The sequence below is a fragment of the Odontesthes bonariensis genome, chromosome 15 (genome assembly GCF_027942865.1).
Source record: "Odontesthes bonariensis isolate fOdoBon6 chromosome 15, fOdoBon6.hap1, whole genome shotgun sequence".
Lineage (NCBI taxonomy): Eukaryota > Metazoa > Chordata > Actinopteri > Atheriniformes > Atherinopsidae > Odontesthes > Odontesthes bonariensis.
Window position 1 is genome coordinate 30,512,241 of NC_134520.1, and position 20,212 is coordinate 30,532,452.

General features: G+C 40.7%; 1 protein-coding gene across 3 annotated transcripts in view; it reads right to left on the reverse strand.

The window, feature by feature from the left end:
* Nucleotides 1–19,073, reverse strand: part of fnbp1l (formin binding protein 1-like) — a 44,864-nt gene extending 25,791 nt beyond the window's left edge. For all 3 annotated transcript variants that reach the window (XM_075485964.1, XM_075485963.1, XM_075485962.1), the window contains exon 1: nt 18,940–19,073. In XM_075485964.1, coding sequence (XP_075342079.1) covers nt 18,940–18,963 — 24 coding nt within the window. In that variant the 5' untranslated portion in view covers nt 18,964–19,073. The remainder of the gene's footprint in view (nt 1–18,939) is intronic.
* Nucleotides 19,074–20,212: the final 1,139 nt, after the last annotated feature.

The window sequence follows — 20,212 nt, forward strand, 5'->3', positions numbered from 1 at the left end:
TCCTGTCATATAATCCTCACATAATAACAGGAAGAAATGCCTTCAGCAACACAACAGTAAGTCTAGATGCCCATCTTAGTGCATTGGAGCAGATATTCAAACAAAAATATATAAATAAATAAATAAATAAATAAATACTGGCCTGACCCTCATAGACCAGAAAATATCAAAGAAAAGTGAAAACAAGTAACACCAGCAGACTTTACTTTGCAGTTCAAAATGTATTGACACGATTACCTTTCAACCCTCAGTTTAGGGAAGTAAACAAAGGACGAACAGCAGCCAATGGATCATTAGCCGTCTTAAAAGAAACAGTGAAAGTTTCAAACTTGGTGTAATTTCGGCCCTCATTACAAGTCTGCATTTTTCATGTTGCTAATCGCAGAACTTGAAACATGGCAATGTGACCATTTTCCCCCAAAAAATGGGTCACAGGTCTACTTCCTGTCAGCTTCCCTCTGACAAAGCCCCTGCTCTGCTTTAATGAGGGCGATAGAATAAATTAACCACTTAGCTCCCAGAGGAAGGAGCAAGATGCCTTGTTTGCAGATTCCATTACGAAAAGACAACCTTCTGTACACCCTGATAACCAATCAGACGGCGAGGCACCTCCAAAGCCAACCGAAGAGCCAGGCAGCCAGTGAGCATTCCACAGGGGAAGGCGAGGTTAATAAGCACAGAAAACGCTACGAAGACAATAGACTAATTACACACTGTGGCATTCAATAACAGAGTGCATGCACACATACTCACACTAACACACTGGTGCACACATGGCAGACAATGGGTGGAAAATGTCAAGTTGTCTGAAGTACTGGCATCATTCTGCAGACCCCCGGGCTCTGTCTGCACTTTGTGTGGGTTTACTGTGTCTATCTGTTTCATCTCTCTCAAAAACAACCCCCTGCCTCAAGAACACAAGCGTCTATTCCAAGAATGTGGCGGTGGAGACGAGACAGGATTTGTGTTTTTGTGTGCTGGATGCTGCAGAGGGAGTGTGAGGGAGGAGAAGACTGGGGAGACATTTTTAGAAGGGAGGTAAGAAAAACAAGAGGAAGCCAGGTAGAAAATTAGATAGGAGAACAGGCCCGTGTGTTTAACAGTATCTAACGGATCACTGTTAGTCAGAAAGCTGACATTTCATCCACTAAGTCTTCCACAACATATACATTTGTGCTTGTTCTGTTTGTAAGTTCTGCAAGTGTCAATGCAAACACGTCATACAACTTTATTAACAATCAAAAATGTCACAGGATCCAAAATTCTTCTTATTAAGGGCAATTATAACAGTGTATCATAGGGTGAGGCAATGATGCCAAATGCTCTTACTATTTAACATCTAACAACATAGTTCACATAATGTCCAGCAAGTTAATGGTCAGACAAATCACTACCTGCTATTTACTTTACCTTACTGTGCAAAACAAACCATTACCATAAAGCTATGCTGCTCATTTTTTATTTATTTATTTATTTATTTATTTATTTAGTCATTTATTATTATTATTAGTTAGTAGTAGTATTATTATTAGAGTTGGTATTATTATTGTTGTTGTTAATATACAATCATTGTAAATATTAATAATTATTTTGAACTACTTGACTAATTTGAATTTCCCCCATTGGGGGATGAATAAAGTATTTTTCTATTCTATTTTCTATTCTATTCTATTTCTATCCATTTCCAATATACTCCCAATACCCAAACATGGTTCTAAAAAGGTGTTTTCTAAACCATTTCATAGAACTGTTGCATTTCATCCCCTCCTTCAATCCCACATAAATAAAAGATCTGTTCTAGTGATACACACTCCACTTTCATTTCTAGGTAAGAATGAGAACATCTGAATTTGCAACACGGTTGTTGTTTTGAAATGTCTCCAACTGCCATCTAAGGGAAAAACAGACAGGACAGATGCTGGCCTGTGGACGGCTTCAACCCCTCGCTGCTGTACTGGCAGCATGAACAGCCAGCTGCTTGAACCAGCTTACAAACTCTCCATCACAGGTTTTTGCAGTGTTTTGTGAGCAATGATTCCCCAGAGAGCACTCAATAGAGAGCCATCCGACGCCATTAGCTTAAATCTGTATTTAGCGGTTTGATAAATGCCTCGACTACATAACCACTCTCCAAGGCTTCGCCTTCCATGACCTGCCCCCCTACGACTTCCTGCATCATGGCCACAAGACGTCTCACATTTTGCAGAATAAAATGTTAGTTAAAGCATGCATTTTACATACTTTATGGGTGCTTTTAGGCCTGTGTTGAAAATCAAGTGCCTGTTTTATAGCCATCACATCTGACTGAATGGCACTCAGTCCAACACAACCCACATTTGTAGCAGGGTTGGAAACTGAATTGCTTCAGTTTAAATGAGTTCTTTACACTCTTTCATCTTTCACCTTGCGAGCACACACACATTCTACCATCACTGTTTGATGAACAAATACGGTTCCCTTCTTTATCCTGTGGAAACAGCAACTACTGCACGCATTAGTAACACACACACCGATCCGGCTCAAAACACAACCTTTAAAGTGTGCAACTCAATGATGAGTTCAATGGATTAAAGCCAATCAGGGAGTCTTATGGATCATATGCTGCTATGAGACAGTGAGCTGCTTGTTTTGATTGTGTGACCCAGTGGGTTCCTGTGACGTATTTCATCCATTGTCAAATTAGCGTACGCATTAGCTCACATCAGTCCGAACCATCCTGCTTAGGTGAATGGGTGTTTTTCTTCCTCTTATGTAATAGCTGCAGCTTTTTTCTGGTGTGCGTCTTGTTTACTTTTAAATTAGATGATTATGCACAGATTCAGGTCCCAGCCACTGATACTTTGCACCCACAGACAGTCACACAATATACACTGAAATCTCTCTTGATAGACTACTGAAATATGTGTTTTCAGTAACTTCAATGAGCCAGCTTCGCCAGTCAAACATTTTCAATGACTGGCCCCGGGGGCCAATAAACATGTTGACTTGTTCATTGTGTGGCCAGCAAACATCTCAGTAGAGCACATTAAAAAGCCTGACAAGACGCAGGAGGAACAAACACTCCAGATGCTATTCAACACAGTGAAAAAATAGATGCAACAGATGTTGGCTGAAAATGTCAACTGTAGTCAAGTCAAAGGGCAAAGGTCGGGAGCGAGTACGGGGCCATCTTCTGGTCTCCACTTTTACAAGTAAAAAAATCCCAGTCTAAGGCTCATGAAACACAAGCAAAAATACAGTGATTTCTGGAGTTTCTGCATCTTTTTCTGCCTTTACTTTTGGGTTTCAGTTTGCTGGTGAGACCTGGGCATCATTAGCATTATCACTATTGTAACAATTTATAGGTCCAACAAGGAATTACATAAATTCCTGGTGATTTAAAAGTATTCTGGGAAGGAATGTGTTCTGTTTTTTAAGAGAGCCATCCTGAATTTCATTCTTCAGGTTAAGAAAATGTTATATGTGGAGGACTTTTGTCTAGTGGGCTCACTTAAATGAACATAGATCAGACCCATCAGGAGATGTCCGTCTTCGTCAAACATTAACCCACCTGTGCCACTGTGGGACACAAAATAATCATTACACGGCGCCTGGTGTCTCTGCAGGTCATCCACTAAATGTTGATGGTGACAAAACATGGCTCAACACTTAAACTCACTTGAGAATTTTTTTGTTTTTCAGTGTTTTTGTGCCGTATCTGTACTTTTAGACGGGGCTGTGGTTCACGCTTCAGACATGCTGGTTTCAGGAGGAACTGAAGGAAAAGGCCAAAATGTCACTAAAGAGAAGTTACTCCCTTCTCTACCTTTACAACGCAGCCATGAAATCAGTGAGAGTTACACTTTAACCCCTCAGAAAACACAGATCATGGAAACTTTTTTGCTGACTGCGGAGAGGATGGAACCAGCTTAAGTAGAGTGCACATGTGTGTCATGTGGCCATAATAAACATGATGGATAGCGTCATCAAATCATTTAAGTCCCTTTGCCACAATATATACCGTCTCCACAGGCAGTTGGTGTATGCATGACTCCTCTTTTTAGTCTCTTTCATATGAACAACAAGTAAGTAAGATTCTAGGTTTATATTTGTGAAATAAAATGTTATTCTAAAGATGGAAGCCAAATTCATCAACAACACGGTTTTATAAATGGAAACAAGGAAAGGCAAGCCATGCATAATGAAACTTTTAAAACCAACAAGATGTCTTGACCAGTGTGCCAAGAACAACACGAGTTTCAGCTGTGTAGCAGAGAGCTTTTCAATAGAACCTCTGCCTGATCGTGGGTTATTTTGGGTTCATGTAAATGTGCAAACATCATGTGTAGCACCGAGGAACTCACAAGACACTCTTTTTCACATCTGCAGCAGAAATTAATTGAACAGAGCAGACATTGTCTGCAATAATAAAGCGTGAGGCAACGCTTCAGACGTTATGCCTTCAGAAAACTTTGCATGGAAATCATGTTAAGGCTTTTATGGGATTTACAGACAGCAAAAACGACTGGTGAAGCAATCCAAGTCCATCGACATCCATTCCTCAAACCGAAGGCTTGACTTCAGGACATGCAGGCTATATTTAATACCCATCTGTAGAAAACATGCTCACACCTAAGCACTCCTGTGTGCAGCTAGCTAATCAAGTTTCATAGAAACCTGATGCACTCTATTGTCTTGCTCTGCTGCTGCTTCAACTACACTCTGACAGACAGGTTAGACAGGGGAGTGCAAAAGGGCACAAGAACAAGATGAGTAGATATCTTGATAAAGATCAGTGTAATCCAAATATGATTCAGCGCAACTCGCAGCACAATACTACTGGTCCATTAAATGACCAGTTACAATCATGCATAAAACCTGATTTACAGTCGTACGGGAAAGGCCACGGAGAGCCCTCTCTGTCGTCGGAAACCCTGCCAGAGTCGCTCTCCTTTGCTTGCGTGCGTCGGACAAACTTCCTATCTATCCGTCGAGGTGACAGAGACTCGCGGAGACCGCAAGGGTTGTGATTGGTCAGCTAACAACATCATTTCCTGAATCACTTTTCCGGTTTAGCTCCTTCCTCTCACAACAACAACAACTGCCATTTTTGAAAGAGTTTACTGTGTGCCGGTCAACATTTGGTTAAAATTATTTGCATTTCAATATCAATAAGCTCCAACTCCAACAGCAGTCTTTCTCTCTCGGTCGCCATCGTTCACTGTGAGGAGTGGAACGGAGCCGGAAGGTGAACAATCAATCAACCACTTTCACGACAGACGTCGCAAGATTAGGTCGTCTAGCGTAGCGACGCCTACTGATCGGGAGGTGAACTGCCTTGCTTATTCGACATCCCGACGGAGAACTTCGAAAGGATTAATAGCCTCTGCGTGACCACGGAGTCGGATTGGCCGATAGCTACCGAGTAGCATTCCGAGGCCTTAAGCCTTGGGTGTCGGCTGATACCAAGACCAGAATAATGTCACAACAGTGATAAACTGGGAATCTTTCTTCTATGTGTGAAAGGCAACATTAGAAATTATTTAAAACTTGTAAAATAAAATAAAAATACACATTGATATCAATAACTGAGAAAATAATCAAACTACTTCAACGTTTCAGTTTTTCCTCCAACCAAATGTAAAATGATGGGAAACTATTTTCTTCTTGAACGCTGTGATTTTTAATGTTAAAGAGATTTTGAAAGACTGTTAATGTGTTTTAAATACCTGCTTGTTGCTATCTGATTATCTTCAAATAAAAAGCTGCGAGCTCACACACACTTTTCTGCACCTCATAAGTTCATATCCAGCATGGACTTTGATCACAATCCAGTAGCTCGTCTCATCCTCAATCTGACCCTCTTTGTGTCAAACTTGATCTTGACCAGAGTTGCCATGAGAAGACTTCCTGACCTCTATCTGATGTAACAAGAGAAATGCTGTTCTCTTGGACAAAAATGTGAGAGACCTTTTCATTTGAAATGTTTCAGGATGGCACCAGTTCATAAAGCCATCAGGAGTTACAGTCTACACAAACACACAAGTGTGAGCGTGCACACACACGCACACACAAAGAAAACAGCCGTTTATAACAAATATAGAGCATTGTTTTACAAACGATGGAAGATGATGGGCTGTTTTCATACCAGCTTTCTGATGATCTTTAATTATATTTGGTGACACTTTTTCTTCATGTTCTTTTCTCATAAAGTGTATAGCAGTTTATCACTCAATCTCAGCTTCCTAGACTTGTAGGGCCTCACATTCCCATCAAATGTCTCACAGCAAACAGGGCTTTAAAGTTAAACCACCATTAGACATTTCTACATTAAGCTCACATCAAGTATTACACAACTATAAGTGAGCGGCCTTCACAGCCTGAGGCTTTGTGTTCATTAACACTTGTTGTGGCCTAATGTTGACATGCAGTATTACAGTAGCTTGAGATTAGCCAACAGCAGCTCAAAGAAAAAAAAAAAGTTCTTTGAACCATTAGGATTGGAATAGCGAGTAACTCTCCATATTTCAAGAATAATTTGCTGAATTTGCTTTCTCAGCATCTCTCACTGACGTACTGATGAAATCACCTGTGTGCTGATATAATACGCATAAATCTACAATGTTTATTCTTGGGATACAACTGCAAAGAGTAGGGATGCCCCAACAACTCTGGCTCTGGTTCTAAATGATCAAAAAAGCTATTTTTAAAGGTGCTTGGCTGCTAGAATAATCAATCAAATGTCCATAAAACAAGCATATGTGTGGAGAAAAGTCTAAATACTTTAAAACTTTAGGTTTTCTCTATGAGTTAATTTTTTCCTTCATCCAAGACGTATGTGGCTATGATAACCTGACCTCAGCTGTAAATATTACTGAAATGCACAAACAACAGGACTCAAATAGATGGGTGAGTTTCAGTGGTTGTCCACATCGTCAACCACAGTGTTTCCTATGTGCTGAATATGAATGTACAGGAAGTGGTGATAACTGTATCTGTTCAACCATCCACTGAGCTGTGTCAGAGCTGCAAACACACACAGCTCATTCACATCAGGAAAAAAATAAAAAATAAGCCACAAGATTCTTGATTTCTCTGGACGCTGAACACTCAAGTGCTATAATCACAGTCAAGGGTTTGGCATGCGGCTTCCAGCTGTGGGATCGTGCGTGCTGATTGTGACACCGTAACCTCACAGTGTTCATGTCCGTTTGTGTGGCTAACCGTGGGCTATGAAAGCTGTCAGCCGGCACTTTTTTTAGACAAAAAAAAAATAAAGCACAGGTGTTTGCCTTACGTTAGTTTTTCAAAAGAAAAAAAGAAAAGAACAACACGTCATTTACGACAGAGATAAAAACGCATGCACCTGTATTCTAATGTCTCGGGCAAGTGAAGCAGCACCAGATATTGGGTGAAACATCGGCTGCTGACACTTAAAGTGGGGCTACAGATGTAATGCATCATTTCCTGAAGTTGTAGTTAAATGAATAGTTCAACTTTTTTTGCCGAGAGTAAGAGAAACAGCAGACAGTCTATAAACAATATACTGTGGTGTGACAATTAACTGTTTATGGTAGGTAGACATTTTGAAGTTCGGCAGATCCAACTTGCTATTTCCCTGATTTCCAGTGTTGGACAGAAGGCTTATACTACATGGGTACATATAAGCCATCTCTTTAACACTAAAATAGTGTGCTTTTAAAGCAGATGACACTTTAAAAAGTCTAGTTTTAAGGCTTCGACAGTCTTGCTTAGTGCGGTCATCAGAGTATTCCCTACAATGTTACCACTGCGTTGGAAAATCCCTTTAAATACCTCTCATTAAGTCATAAACTGCCAGCATTGAGTGGAAACATCTCCTCAGATAAGTCTGTACAGTTTACATAAATGTGCGGATTCATTGAAATGCCCTTTAACTTCCTGCAGGGAGCGAATGAGCATGACTGCTCTCATCATGTGACATGCTGACAGAGGAACTCTGCACAATCTATGCAATTGTTACTACTTTTTCTGGACTTTGCATGTTTAAAAGTAGAGAACAATACATACAGCCAACGCAGTGTACTTCCCTGTGAATGTGTGTCATCTGTCAACTGGATTAACCATTAACTCCGTCTCATGACAAATTTATGGTACGAGGGTAGAACCGCAGTGTTGTAGCTCCTTGGGCTACATTAGTGTGTTGCAGTGCTTTTAAATTTCCCCATTTAGAGGCTGAAATCCCGAAGAGAATTTATAAGAAACATCTCATGCTGTTGGACTGTGAGAGAACCCTTTGGCTGTAGGTGTAACACTATAAGATGTGTCTTCACAACCTGACAAAAGCAGCAATGTGCAATGATGAATAATGAACAACAGTCCATCATCACACCAGCCAGAAACAGAAAAAAGACACATCCCTTTTAGTTTAAAGTGCAGGGAGCCACTCTGAGAAACAGACTGAACAGAGTCAGTTTAATTTTGGTTCACTCAAACCAACAAGGCTCGAGTTTTATGTGAGAAATACTCAAACCTTAGCATGCTAACATGCTCACTGTGGCATACCACTGCAATACTGAGCTCTTACAATGTTATCTTAATTCATCATCTGAGTTTTGCAACATGATATTTGCTCATAGCGCTAAACACTGAGTACAGTTGTGATCCAAGAGCATGTAATACTTTGAGAGATATTGGTTCATGAAACAAAAAACTGCCCATTGTGCACCCACAATGGGCCCGTGTTTATGCTGCATTCTTGTGTGTAACAATTAGTAAACACTGCGAGGGTTTAAATGAGCAAAAGCACGTTTATAATGGATCCTGACAAAGTTATGTTTGTCAAACACTGATCTGGGAGACAATAGAAGGTCACAAAGTGAGTTTGAAGTGGTTCACAAACAACTGCAGCAATCTGAATCCCTTTTGGCAACCATTGTTGTCACCTCATTACAAACGGTTGCCCTCCATTCAAGCCGAGGATGAGAACTTCAGCTGTCAGGAAAATAAGATTCCCATTTTCTGAATAAAAGGAAAACACGTCAAAGTATCGTGTTACGCCATCACCTGTTCACAAAAAGACATCTTTCTGACTATGGAGTTAGACGCTGCATATCTTAACGTCTTTTATTCTACACCCCGACTACCTGGCATCTTATGGTCTGAGGTGCCCACTGTAACCAGGGGGCACACTTCATGTTACCACAGTAACTTGCAACTCTCCATGCTGAGCAGCTAGTTCGTGCGTGTGAAAATGAGCTGCATGGAGTTAACGCCAACACAGAGCAGTTTTATTAGGCTCTGAAACTTCACTGGCCAAATAAACACCCTGGGAAAACTCTGCTGCTCGAATTAACATTGTTCCCTCATATGCAAGCAGGCTGTATATTGGACGGGGGAGGGAATCAGAGAAAGGAAAGACGGGAAAGGGCCGAGGAGGGGCTGTCCTAGTTACACTTGACCCATGTGTACATCTCTATTTATGGTATGTGAAATGTGGCAAATTCCTGACCAAAAGCCAGTGTTTCCCATACATCTCCCACAACAGACAAATGCACCTCGGATACATCCTTTGTATTTCTTGAACATAACAGCCAACTGCTAAATCAGCCGTGGATAAACAGAAGCCAGATGATTCCTCAAAGTCACCCATTACAAGATAAACAGTCTCAATAGTTTTTGACCATAAGGTCATGACCGCATGTGTGACTGATGTGCAGCTGATCTCACAGAAGACTAATGTTCCCTCACATGGTGTTGAAAAGAAGGAATGTGCTGAAACCAGTGGACACATTTTCTGTCATTCCATTTTTGACCAACTTTTCATCTCATCTGTATCTTTATGGTATTAATGGAAATTAAACTCTAAAGATTCTCAAAATTTTAGGCTTCTTTCTTAGAGTAATCAAGCAGTCAAATGATCAGTGGAAAACATATTCTTAGTACCAGCCCTAAACCACTTAGAAGGACTAATGCTCACACATGAAAAATTCATCCATTCAGTCTTTCCATTACTTTAAAAAATATTTTTAGATTTGAAAATAAAATAAAAAAAATCATGAAGAAAGTCTCATTTAACCTAATTTAGTCCATTACCAAATGCATCAATAAACTGTGCCGTTTCAATAACATACTTCTACCATGCTAAAATGTCTATTTTAACTAAAAAAAATAAGACAAACCCACAGTCGTAAATCTATTTGAAGTTCTGTAACATTAATTACACTTTTCTTATTTTATCTTTTTTCCCCCAGTGGAAAACCCTTAAATAACAAGTATCTGTGCCGGAGAATTCCCATCATTCTGGAAATATGATCGGGAGGATAAAGGCAGGCTTGGATGCAAAGATGAAGAGCGTTAAAGTTATCAACAGGATGAGAGAAGCTAATGATTTACTGTCATACGCTAAACACTTACCCACTGACCACAAGGAACAGGAATACACACAAACAAGGGACAAGACTTTGCTTAACTAATTCCTTTCACGAGTCTCGTTTATTCGCCATCAGTTAGAGCACACAAGTAAAGCATATCAACTGTAAAAAGAGAGGCTTCTGACTAGTTTTGAAGTACACCGACCGGCCTGAAACTGCCCAAAGAGCACCTGGGGGCTGAAATACTGCAGTTCACAACTTTGGCTTCAAGTAGGCACGATGCTATGTTGCTTCACAGTGCTATGTCACGCAACAACAGCTCGATAAGACACACACACATACACACACTTTGGCCATTACAAATAAAAGGTGAAATTGGAGGAGGTGAGGGTGAAGATAAAGTGCACAAGAAAGACACCGGACAGGAATAGAAATCAGATTGGATTTTACTGCTGGAGAGAGCCAAGAGAAAAAAAAACTGGATGTAGACAGAAGCTGACTTTGCTTTGTTTAAATGGAACTGGTCAGTAATAACCGATTAGCTGTCCTGTTCTGAGTTGTGTCCCGTTTGCTTTGCTTGGCTCTGTCGGTTAAGTTGCAGACATGCGGGTTTACGATCAAGAAAAAAAATTCAGTCACAATCATTTATTCCTCTATTCTGCGTAGGAAACAAGAGGGATTGAAGCCGTGGTTGATTCCTGCAGCAAAACTAATGAAATAAGCTTATCCAGACATTCACTTAAAGGATAAGACCGGTTTTTTGACATTGGGCCCTTGATTTCACATTATAACATGATGTTCTACTCACCCCTGCTTGTTGTTGGTCATTTGGAGCTGTTCCGAAGATATTCGCGAGGCGTCTGGCTGCTCTCTTGAGATATTCGGCCATGAAACGGTTTCCTATGGGCAAGCTTATACAGGCACAAACTATGCTGTTTATAATTTATTAATTACTGTACACTAGCACTGATAATGTGGAGGTGCGTCGCTTACTTAAAAAAATCCGGGTTACTGTCATTTTGATTTTTTTGTCGTAAAGTGGGTGTTACTGACGTCATCGTCGTGCTACTACCACAGACAGCCCACAGACCTGCTGCCTATTTATTCATTCGGCTAAAATTCAAAATTAGTAACCCGGATTTTTTTAAGTAAGCGACGCACCTCCACGTTATCAGTGCTAGTGTAGAGTAATTAATAAATTATAAACAGCATAGTTTGTGCCTGTATAAGCTTGCCCATAGGAAACCGTTTCATGGCCGAATATCTCAAGAGAGCAGCCAGACGCCTCTCGAATATCTTCGGAACAGCTCCAAATGACCAACAACAAGCAGGGGTGAGTAGAACATCATGTTATAATGTGAAATCAAGGGCCCAATGTCAAAAAACCGGTCTTATCCTTTAAGTGCTCACACATCACAGGAAATGCACAACATTGCAACGGCACCATGTTCATCGCTGCTATGTTATCCATAACCTCACTGTTGTTGTCTCAGCCTCACAGATGAAGCCCCAAGTTAACCACCTCTGTCCGGTTTCACACATGTTTGCAAATAAGTTCTTTTCAGTTCGATTTGGTCTTTTTCTTTTGCAGATTTCACACCAGAGTCTTGGAAGTTTGCAGGATTTCAAAGGATTCCCTGATATCTTGGGATACATGGCACTGTAATACATACAATGCACAATTACGCCGGACATGTAGGATGTCACCGATATGCCAGATTTTATGGTATTTTATTGTTTGTTCTGTCTTTTTGTCAGCGTATTTCTCATCACAAGTCACAGGATATAAGAACATGCAGTTTTATGCTACATTGTCATTTTGACTTTTTTTTGGTGGCGTCTTCGTCAGCTTCATCAGCATGACAGCAAATTCACGTGTAAGGCTGCATGTACAGGGCTCAGAAGTATATTTGTTTTTACAACAATGGTATTAAACCCTACAACTGACTGTAGGCGGAGCCAGAGAGAATAACTGACTGTTCAGATATGCTGTAGACAGTCATCACAACGACGATCGTGTGCGTGGATCATTTCAAAATCTTGATGTCAGCCTCTGCCGGACTAACCAATATCCCAATGAGGCTTCTTCTATCTCCAAATGTTACGCAGCATGTCATAATGGCTGGGGCATTTGGCGTTATCTTAGAGAAGCCCATAACATCTGAGACAGTTATTTGAGATGACCAAAATCATTTTTCGTTCTCCGTTCGCTAACATAAAACCAGCTACAATTTGAGGCTTCCAACTCTTTTTATTTAGACCATCGCAGCGTTTGCACCTCCGAATGTTTATCTCGAGGCATCCAACTTGTAGTTGCTAAGCATCTATTGACATTAATGTCCCAGATTTAGTTGCAAAGGTACAAAACTTAGTAGCTGTCTTACAGGGAGAATCTTATCCAACATTTCTTGGTTGAATAGTAATAATTAGCAGTGGTTCAATCTAAGTTCACCCTGTTGAAGTGACAACCACAGATATGTTTTTATTCTTCTCCAATGACTCCTAACTCAAAACAGTCCAAAGTGGAAGGAAGTCTTAGGGGGAAGTAATAATACTGACACAAATCAGTACAGTACACTCTGCGCTGTACTAAAGAATCTTGACGTTGTTCTTGCAGCTATCTGCAAGTCAGCCGGAGTTTTAAGTCTGAACCAAGTGGAGCGGACAGGTCCAAGCAGAGAAGATTAATGTAGCAGGTAAGCAGGTTCAGCCCGCAGCTGATGTTTTCAGTAAACAACAACCAAAGGACATCAGCTGGAGGACATCTAGTATCTATGTCAAACTTTTAAAATGTTGTTGTTGGTTTACAACAGCCTCCACGGCCTTCTCGTCTGATCAGTTTTGATTGAAGGATTAGTTGTGGATCCCTTCGCTCACCTTATTGTATCAGTCAAATGCAGGTAAATGTAACATCAGGCCATCGGCTACACTGATGCTACTCCCTGCTGCTGTCTGTGTGCATCCTGCACAGGCAAAGATTCAAAGCAACCAACCATCCAGCAGAGGTTTAGCTTAATGACTGGGTTGGTGTTTAAGGGGAAAATTCAGGGAAAAAAAAAAAGCATCAAAAAAACAACATCTTCCACATTTCCACATGTCCTAAAGTCTGCATTTTTATCCGCTGGCTAATAAAGTAAGTGACTAATAAACAGATGACAGACGGACCGACTCCTGGAAGACGGGATAACACGGAGCACAGCTGCAGCTCTGACCAAGGCCTCGCATCTTAGTAGAGTCATAACTGAGGGGGGGATTTTGGACCCGTTTGTCTGGTGATTCATTCTTTACTTCCTGGGAAAAAGTTATAATATGCAGTCATGTTGTAACAACAGATTGCATTTATTAGACAATATATCATCTTTGCTGCTGGGATGAATAATCAGAACTAAAGGGAAAAGTTAAAAATACAGATGGCTACAAGTAAATCTCTAAAAGTACATCAGGCTCCATTCATTCAAAAGTTAAATAAATCCTTTCATGCCAAAGAAAAGCAGTATTCTCACAAAGCCAGGTCAGATAAGGTACAGGGACCCGTTTATGGGTTCATCCTGGGTCACTGGTCTCACAGGCGAACAGGTGTGATGGCGTCTGAATCCAAGAGGAACTCACCAAACAGCTGGCTGTCTGGATGCAGCTGTGATAGAGTCCAGAGGGACAGAGCGGGAGGATGAGAGGAAGGAAGAGGGGGAAGTAAAAGGCGCACAGTGGGGATAAATTCTGAATGAAAGGCTAACAGGAAGAAGGCTCTGTGTAAGGGAGTGTGTATTAATAACAGTACTCTTACATGAAATTAGGTTTAAAAGACAGTGGACTGGTGCTTCTATGATCATGGTTGATTTGTCACTGCTCTCCTTTACCAAAACCATTCATTGATAGATTTGGATTCAGCCTAAATCATGTAACAGGAAGAATGCTGGTTGCGTCCCCACACTGGGGTTGCAGCAAAGCTCCTAATCTGTAAATGAATATGAGAATTAGCACCGTTCAAAATATGGAGAAACAGCGCATCAAACCACATCCCAGGTGAGGTGAAGAAAGTGACAACACTGGACGCCTTGGTCAGTAAACGTTATGTGGGCATCACTGCTGCAGATGTGGTTGACAAAATGTTAAAAAAAAACATCTGCCTTCACCATTTCACCCCTTTCCACCCCATGGAAATATCCCATCATGAAACCTCCTTCTTTCCTTTGTGTTTATGGGCTTTCTTCTTTCACAACTCCTTCCCTCCTCTTGATCTCCATCATCAACCCCGTCTCCAGGGGATATGCGTTACAACAATTTTGCTAATTAAGAAAGACATCCACTCTCCAGTGCCGGACATACACAAAGCGGCGTGGGCTTCAACCATCACTGTGAGGCACCCCAAGCTAAAAAACATCATGTTTTCTCACTCACACCTACAAAAACACCCCCTGTACATACAATGTGTTGACAAGCTTGGCTAGACCCAGTCTAACAGCTTGTCGTGTCCAGGCCAGTGCCCTCAACTTCAGCATGACTTCATTCACACCCACTGTGACCTGAACAAAAAAAAAAAAAAAAAAAAACAGGCTACTGCTCGACCAAACAGGAGCCTTTCCAAGAGAGCCTCAGCGACCACAGATCCAAGTCAGCGAGAGGACGAAACAAATGGAGGTTTATTATTACACACAAAACTGTCCAAATGTTTTGCATTCAGATGTCAGAGGGGTTATTTCAGCACTGATCAGTTCTTATCTGAGAACCTTAACACCTTACTTCAAATCAAATCAAATTTATTTGTAGCATATTTCATGTACAAAAAATTTCAAAGTGCTTTACATAAAATAAAAGCATTGCAGCAGGGAGTGTAAGAAGCATTAAAAATACATAAAAGAATATAAAGAGAAACAAATAAAATAATTTAAATGAATTTAAAAACAACCAACAGTCCAGATGAATTAAAAGATATTGTGCATATTGTGCTACTTAATAACCAATTTGTCCATCTAGAAGCGTCAAAATATCCACTAGTTTATAACCCTCAAATTTGAGAATGTTTGTATATTTGTTATTTGGCATAAACCCAGTCCTTGCACAATGCATAGGATTGTCCAGTAAGGCAAGACAAAGCAATCTGAGAGCAGCAAGCCAGTCAAAATGAGATCTTGTCAGACTTTGATATACTGCAGGCTGAAATCTATAAATATCCCAAACAGGAGCACGGATAACAAGCACCCTCGTCTAAACCTGAAGGCCAACTGATGCCGAGATTCGGAGCAATCCTTTTTTCTCTCAGCGTGAAATAATTCACACGTAACAACCTGACAAAATGTCCAACAGCACACCTGAAGGAACTCATGAACGGGTTTTCCAAAAACTTAAACCAGGAAAAAAAAAGAATCAAACTCCTGTGAGACTCTGATCAGGGTGTAACAACCAACTCTAAATCCGTGTTTCACAACCAGGCTCCTTTCCATTTCACAGCCAACAACCTTCAAAGTAAAATCCCACGTCTAGCCAGCCGTTAAGAAGCTGTCCTTTTTACCCCACCTTTCTATTCTCTATCCCCTTATCCTTGTCTTTCAGTTTGCCCGATCAGTGGGGACGACCGCCTGTCAGCCTCTTGTCCGTAAGTCAGACTTGGCTGCTTTACTCCGTTGGCCTTCAGGTCGCCTCACTCAGACAGACCAGAGCGCAACAGGGTGGCATCCTGGCACGAACGCACACATAACACAGACAGAGCTTCCATTCAGATACACACTTCCTACTTTAGAAGTGCATATGTGTTGGGGCAGGAAGCCAGTTCAGTGATGGATGCTTGCTTTGCAATGTCTCATTGAGCTGAGCAGAAGCCAAAAACACAAAAGCACCGAGCAAGTGGAGATGCTTTTTGCTTATTCAACGCCGTAAGAACAAAAAACAGCCATTAAAATTAAACAAAAAAAAACAAGATGACACAAACAATTATTAATCTACCAAAAGATGGTCAGAAACATAAAAACAGTAAGAAGATAAAACATTTCTTATTTTCTTAAGAAACTTTGCTAAACAGGTCAGAAAAAAGGCAGTCAGCGGATTAGTTGGGTGGAAAAACATTTTTTTTAAGCAGAAATGCCAAAGTACAGCCAATCAAAGCCATGAAAAGGTAAATATCTGAAGGGCTTATTTGTTTTGTGTGATCTTAGAATTATTATAATTGAGTTTGGGGATAACCAAATATCATTATATTCTCAACTTGAAACAGGTAAATACCAACATAGAAGTCTATATATATATATATATATATATATATATATATACACATATATATATGAGGCAACAAGCTACCAATATTAGTAGTTCTTTGGCCAACAGCCGTGATCTTTTCTACAAGACAGCCTGTCTTGTTACATTATTTTCTAAGCCAATTTAAAATCATACAGACAAATGAAATTGGGGATGCTTTATGCCATTAGATGAGGAGTCATCTGTAAAACAGGCAATCAACGGTTTTACTTCGTGTCTTTTGGACGATAATCCTTAATCGGACATCAGACAGTCAGCACATTAATCCCATCAGAGGACTCAGAGATTACCACGGTCTGTCAGACAGCTTCGACACGAACCAGATCAGTTTCGCTTTGCTCAACCACGACCATGACAAAAAAGAACAAATGAACATCGAATGGAATATCCACCTTTCCAAATTTTTCTTTCTTTTTATGCTGCCTGGACGTCTCTTATTGGGGTCTTGATGTGTCTGGACCTTTCTAAAACCCGCTGCTCTCCCTGTGTGGCGTTTTGTATTCCTACTGCCAGTTAGAACTATCTCTCCCTTGAGATCTTCCATTTCTGTTCCCAGCCTAAAGCTTTTTGGGGGGATTTCTTGTTGGCCCCTCGGATGGGTTGGGGCGGGACATAAACTGCTGCACGTAATGCATGCAAAGCCAGAAATTCATATGTAGGCTTTAATATGGATAGAATATAATAGTGAATATCAGCAGCCATGAGTAAATCCAACCGTTACCTTTCCAAATGTGAAATTTTGCTTTTTTTTTAATGTTTTCAGTGCAGTGCGAGTACATCCAATAAGAATGTGTAGATAGAAATAAGTGATCTATTGCTCAAAGAAGTAAAAAAAATAGCCCAATTCCAGTTCCCCTCTTTGGCCTCACCCCCACCAGTGTGCAGGAAGTGCCCCATTCCTTTGGGATCAAGGAGTAGTGGTCATCTAGTCAACGAGGGGGGGCATTTGAATGGCAAGATAGCCCCTACTCCTTGATCATTCCCCAAAAAAAGGCAGCTTCTCACCTTTGTAAAATGGGCCAGCTGGCAGGACCAAGGGGAAGAATCGCGATTCAACCGTACAAACCAAATTAAAAGGACAGGAAATACTATCCGACACCACTATGTATGTGAGGCATCCATACTTCTTTTGTACTTGATCCACTGATAAAATGTAAGGGGAAGAAAAGGAAGAGAATCATGAAAGGAGGGATAATCATATCTAATGTCCATGTGTGCTTCCTTTTACAGTCCTTTTGAGTCTCACACATGCAAACTGTTTTCTCTTTGTCTGCAGCAGCGTGGTCATGTTACATCTGAGGGCTGAGCAAGCAAAAAAATCAGCTTATTTCAGACAGCAGATAATAACCACGAGGTCAGCTGGAGGAGTTATCATCTCAGGGAGGTGAAGAATCCCCTCCTCCTCCTCCTCCTCCTCCTCCTCCTCCTCCTCACTGCAAGCACACACAAACACTCACAAGGAAAGAGGAGGGGGGGGATGCTGCTGGTTGCCTCTCTGGTTACACAGCTTGGGATGGCCAACACCCCAAAATACGCAGAATGGAAACCATAACAGGTCTAATTTAAACAAATATTTACTTCATTTGATAAGGAGCATATCAAATTAGATAATATTTCACTTTGATACCCACTACAGCTCACGAATGACTTTATATATTAAATCTAATGCGACTTCCTAATAGCCGGTCACAGCTTTAATAAGAAAGCAGGACAGACACGAGGAGGTGTATGATTACATAATACAGGTTGGTTCTGTTGATATAAACATGTGGAACTTCAAAAATCACTTGAAAGTAAAGACAAAAGAGCGGACGACTCCCAACAAAGGGGGCACATCATGCCAGTCAGGGAATGAATCAAACGGAAGTGAAGTTGAGGGGAATTTAAGGAGACCAATCTGGATGGTGGTCTGCCTCTAGAAACAGGGTGTGACACACGCACAAAAAACGTCTAGATTCAACTTCAAAACTTGCTTGACAAACAAAAGAAAAGCATCCATTCAGCAGCGCGGGTGTTGTTAAAGTTAACAAGTAATCTTGAGCAGGGGGCAGCCTTCTCTACCCCCGCCCCGTGTGGCCGGCTATCGTGTCCCGTGCGTCTGAAGACTTGCCTGCCTATTGTTCCGCCGCTGTCACCGCCGCTAAGGTGCACCGCGGATTAGCTTTAGCTGTAGCCTGGCGGGCTAACAGCCCAGCCGGCCGGATGGGGTTGGCGTTAGCCGCTTTTGCACAAAGCTAAAAGGTAACACGGCACCTTTCTTCCAGTCGATTTCCAAGAAGTCCCCGTGGTGTCCGCGTCAAAAAACAAAGCAGAGGGGACAAATAGGTACTTCAAAGCACACCTAAGAGTTGAAACTTACCCAGAGCTCCGTTCCCCAACTCATTGCGGATACGTCCTTGTAAGTTCTCCCGTTTTGGACTCAGTTTTCCTCGCTTGGGCTCCTCCAAACTGCCGCTGAGAGTCTGGTGCTCCTGACTGACTGTCTGCCTACACACACACTCCTCCTCCTCCTGATTCTCCTGAATCGGCAGGTCCGCCCAGACCACAGATCCTCTAAAAAATCTTTATAATTCATACATAAGGTTAAAGTAGCCAGCAAATAAACGGAGAAAAATAGCCAATTGTGTTTTAAAAAAAAAAATCTAATTGATTAGTTTGCTAAAACACTACGTCGGACAAAAAGTAATGCAAATATTGAATGAAATTTGAAAGAAAATGATTAAAATGGTAAAATATCTTGAGATTTATATTTAACGAAATTAATATGATTAAACGTAATCAAAAGGACTGTCTGAGAACTGGGAAATTATCAAAGACAAACAAAATGTATGTTATGATTGTTATTTATATGAGTTATAAATGTTGTTTTTTAAATCTTTAATCTATTATCTTTCATCTTTAATCAGACCTCAGTGCTGTGGCATTTATCTTGCACCTCTCCAAAAGGTCTCTATAGCCCTCAAAAATTCAGTGATCAGCATGTTGTTTGAATAATTCTGTTGTTTCTGCTGTTTGTTGAAGATATTTATTCCCTAACAGATTACCAAAATTGACCAACTTTATGACCAATTTTCTGAAACTTAGCTATGCTTTCAATAATTTATGCATTAATTTTTGCTTTCTTGCTTTTTTGGGGGCAATCAGAGAAAAAGTAAACGTGAATTCAACTGCAGCAGAAGTCTCCGAATATCCACAGAGCGGCGCTCTCTAGTGGCCATAGCGTGTAAATACAGAAGTGGTTATAGTAATGCAAGACCAAATCAAACAAGCCATAATTTTTTTCATGTAAACTTGGAAATAATCATAAAGTTTGAGGATTTATAAACACTTAAGAACAAAAGACATTCTGAAATGTAAAATGAAGAAAAATATTTTAGGTTCTTGACGTTTCATTTGTGGCATTGACCATGTTAACGACTCTCTACTAAAAGTCATATTTTCTTTCTTTGTACCCTTCTACTGAAGCAGCGGTTTATCATCTAACCATAAGACTGTTCAAGTGAACTTGCAGCAATTGTTCACTCATTATAAACATGGCTGTGCCTTAAGTTTCCGACAGCATCGTGATAGTGGGGAAATATTGCATCAGAACGAAACAATTTTCCCAATAAGAAATAATAAAGTAAATTGCT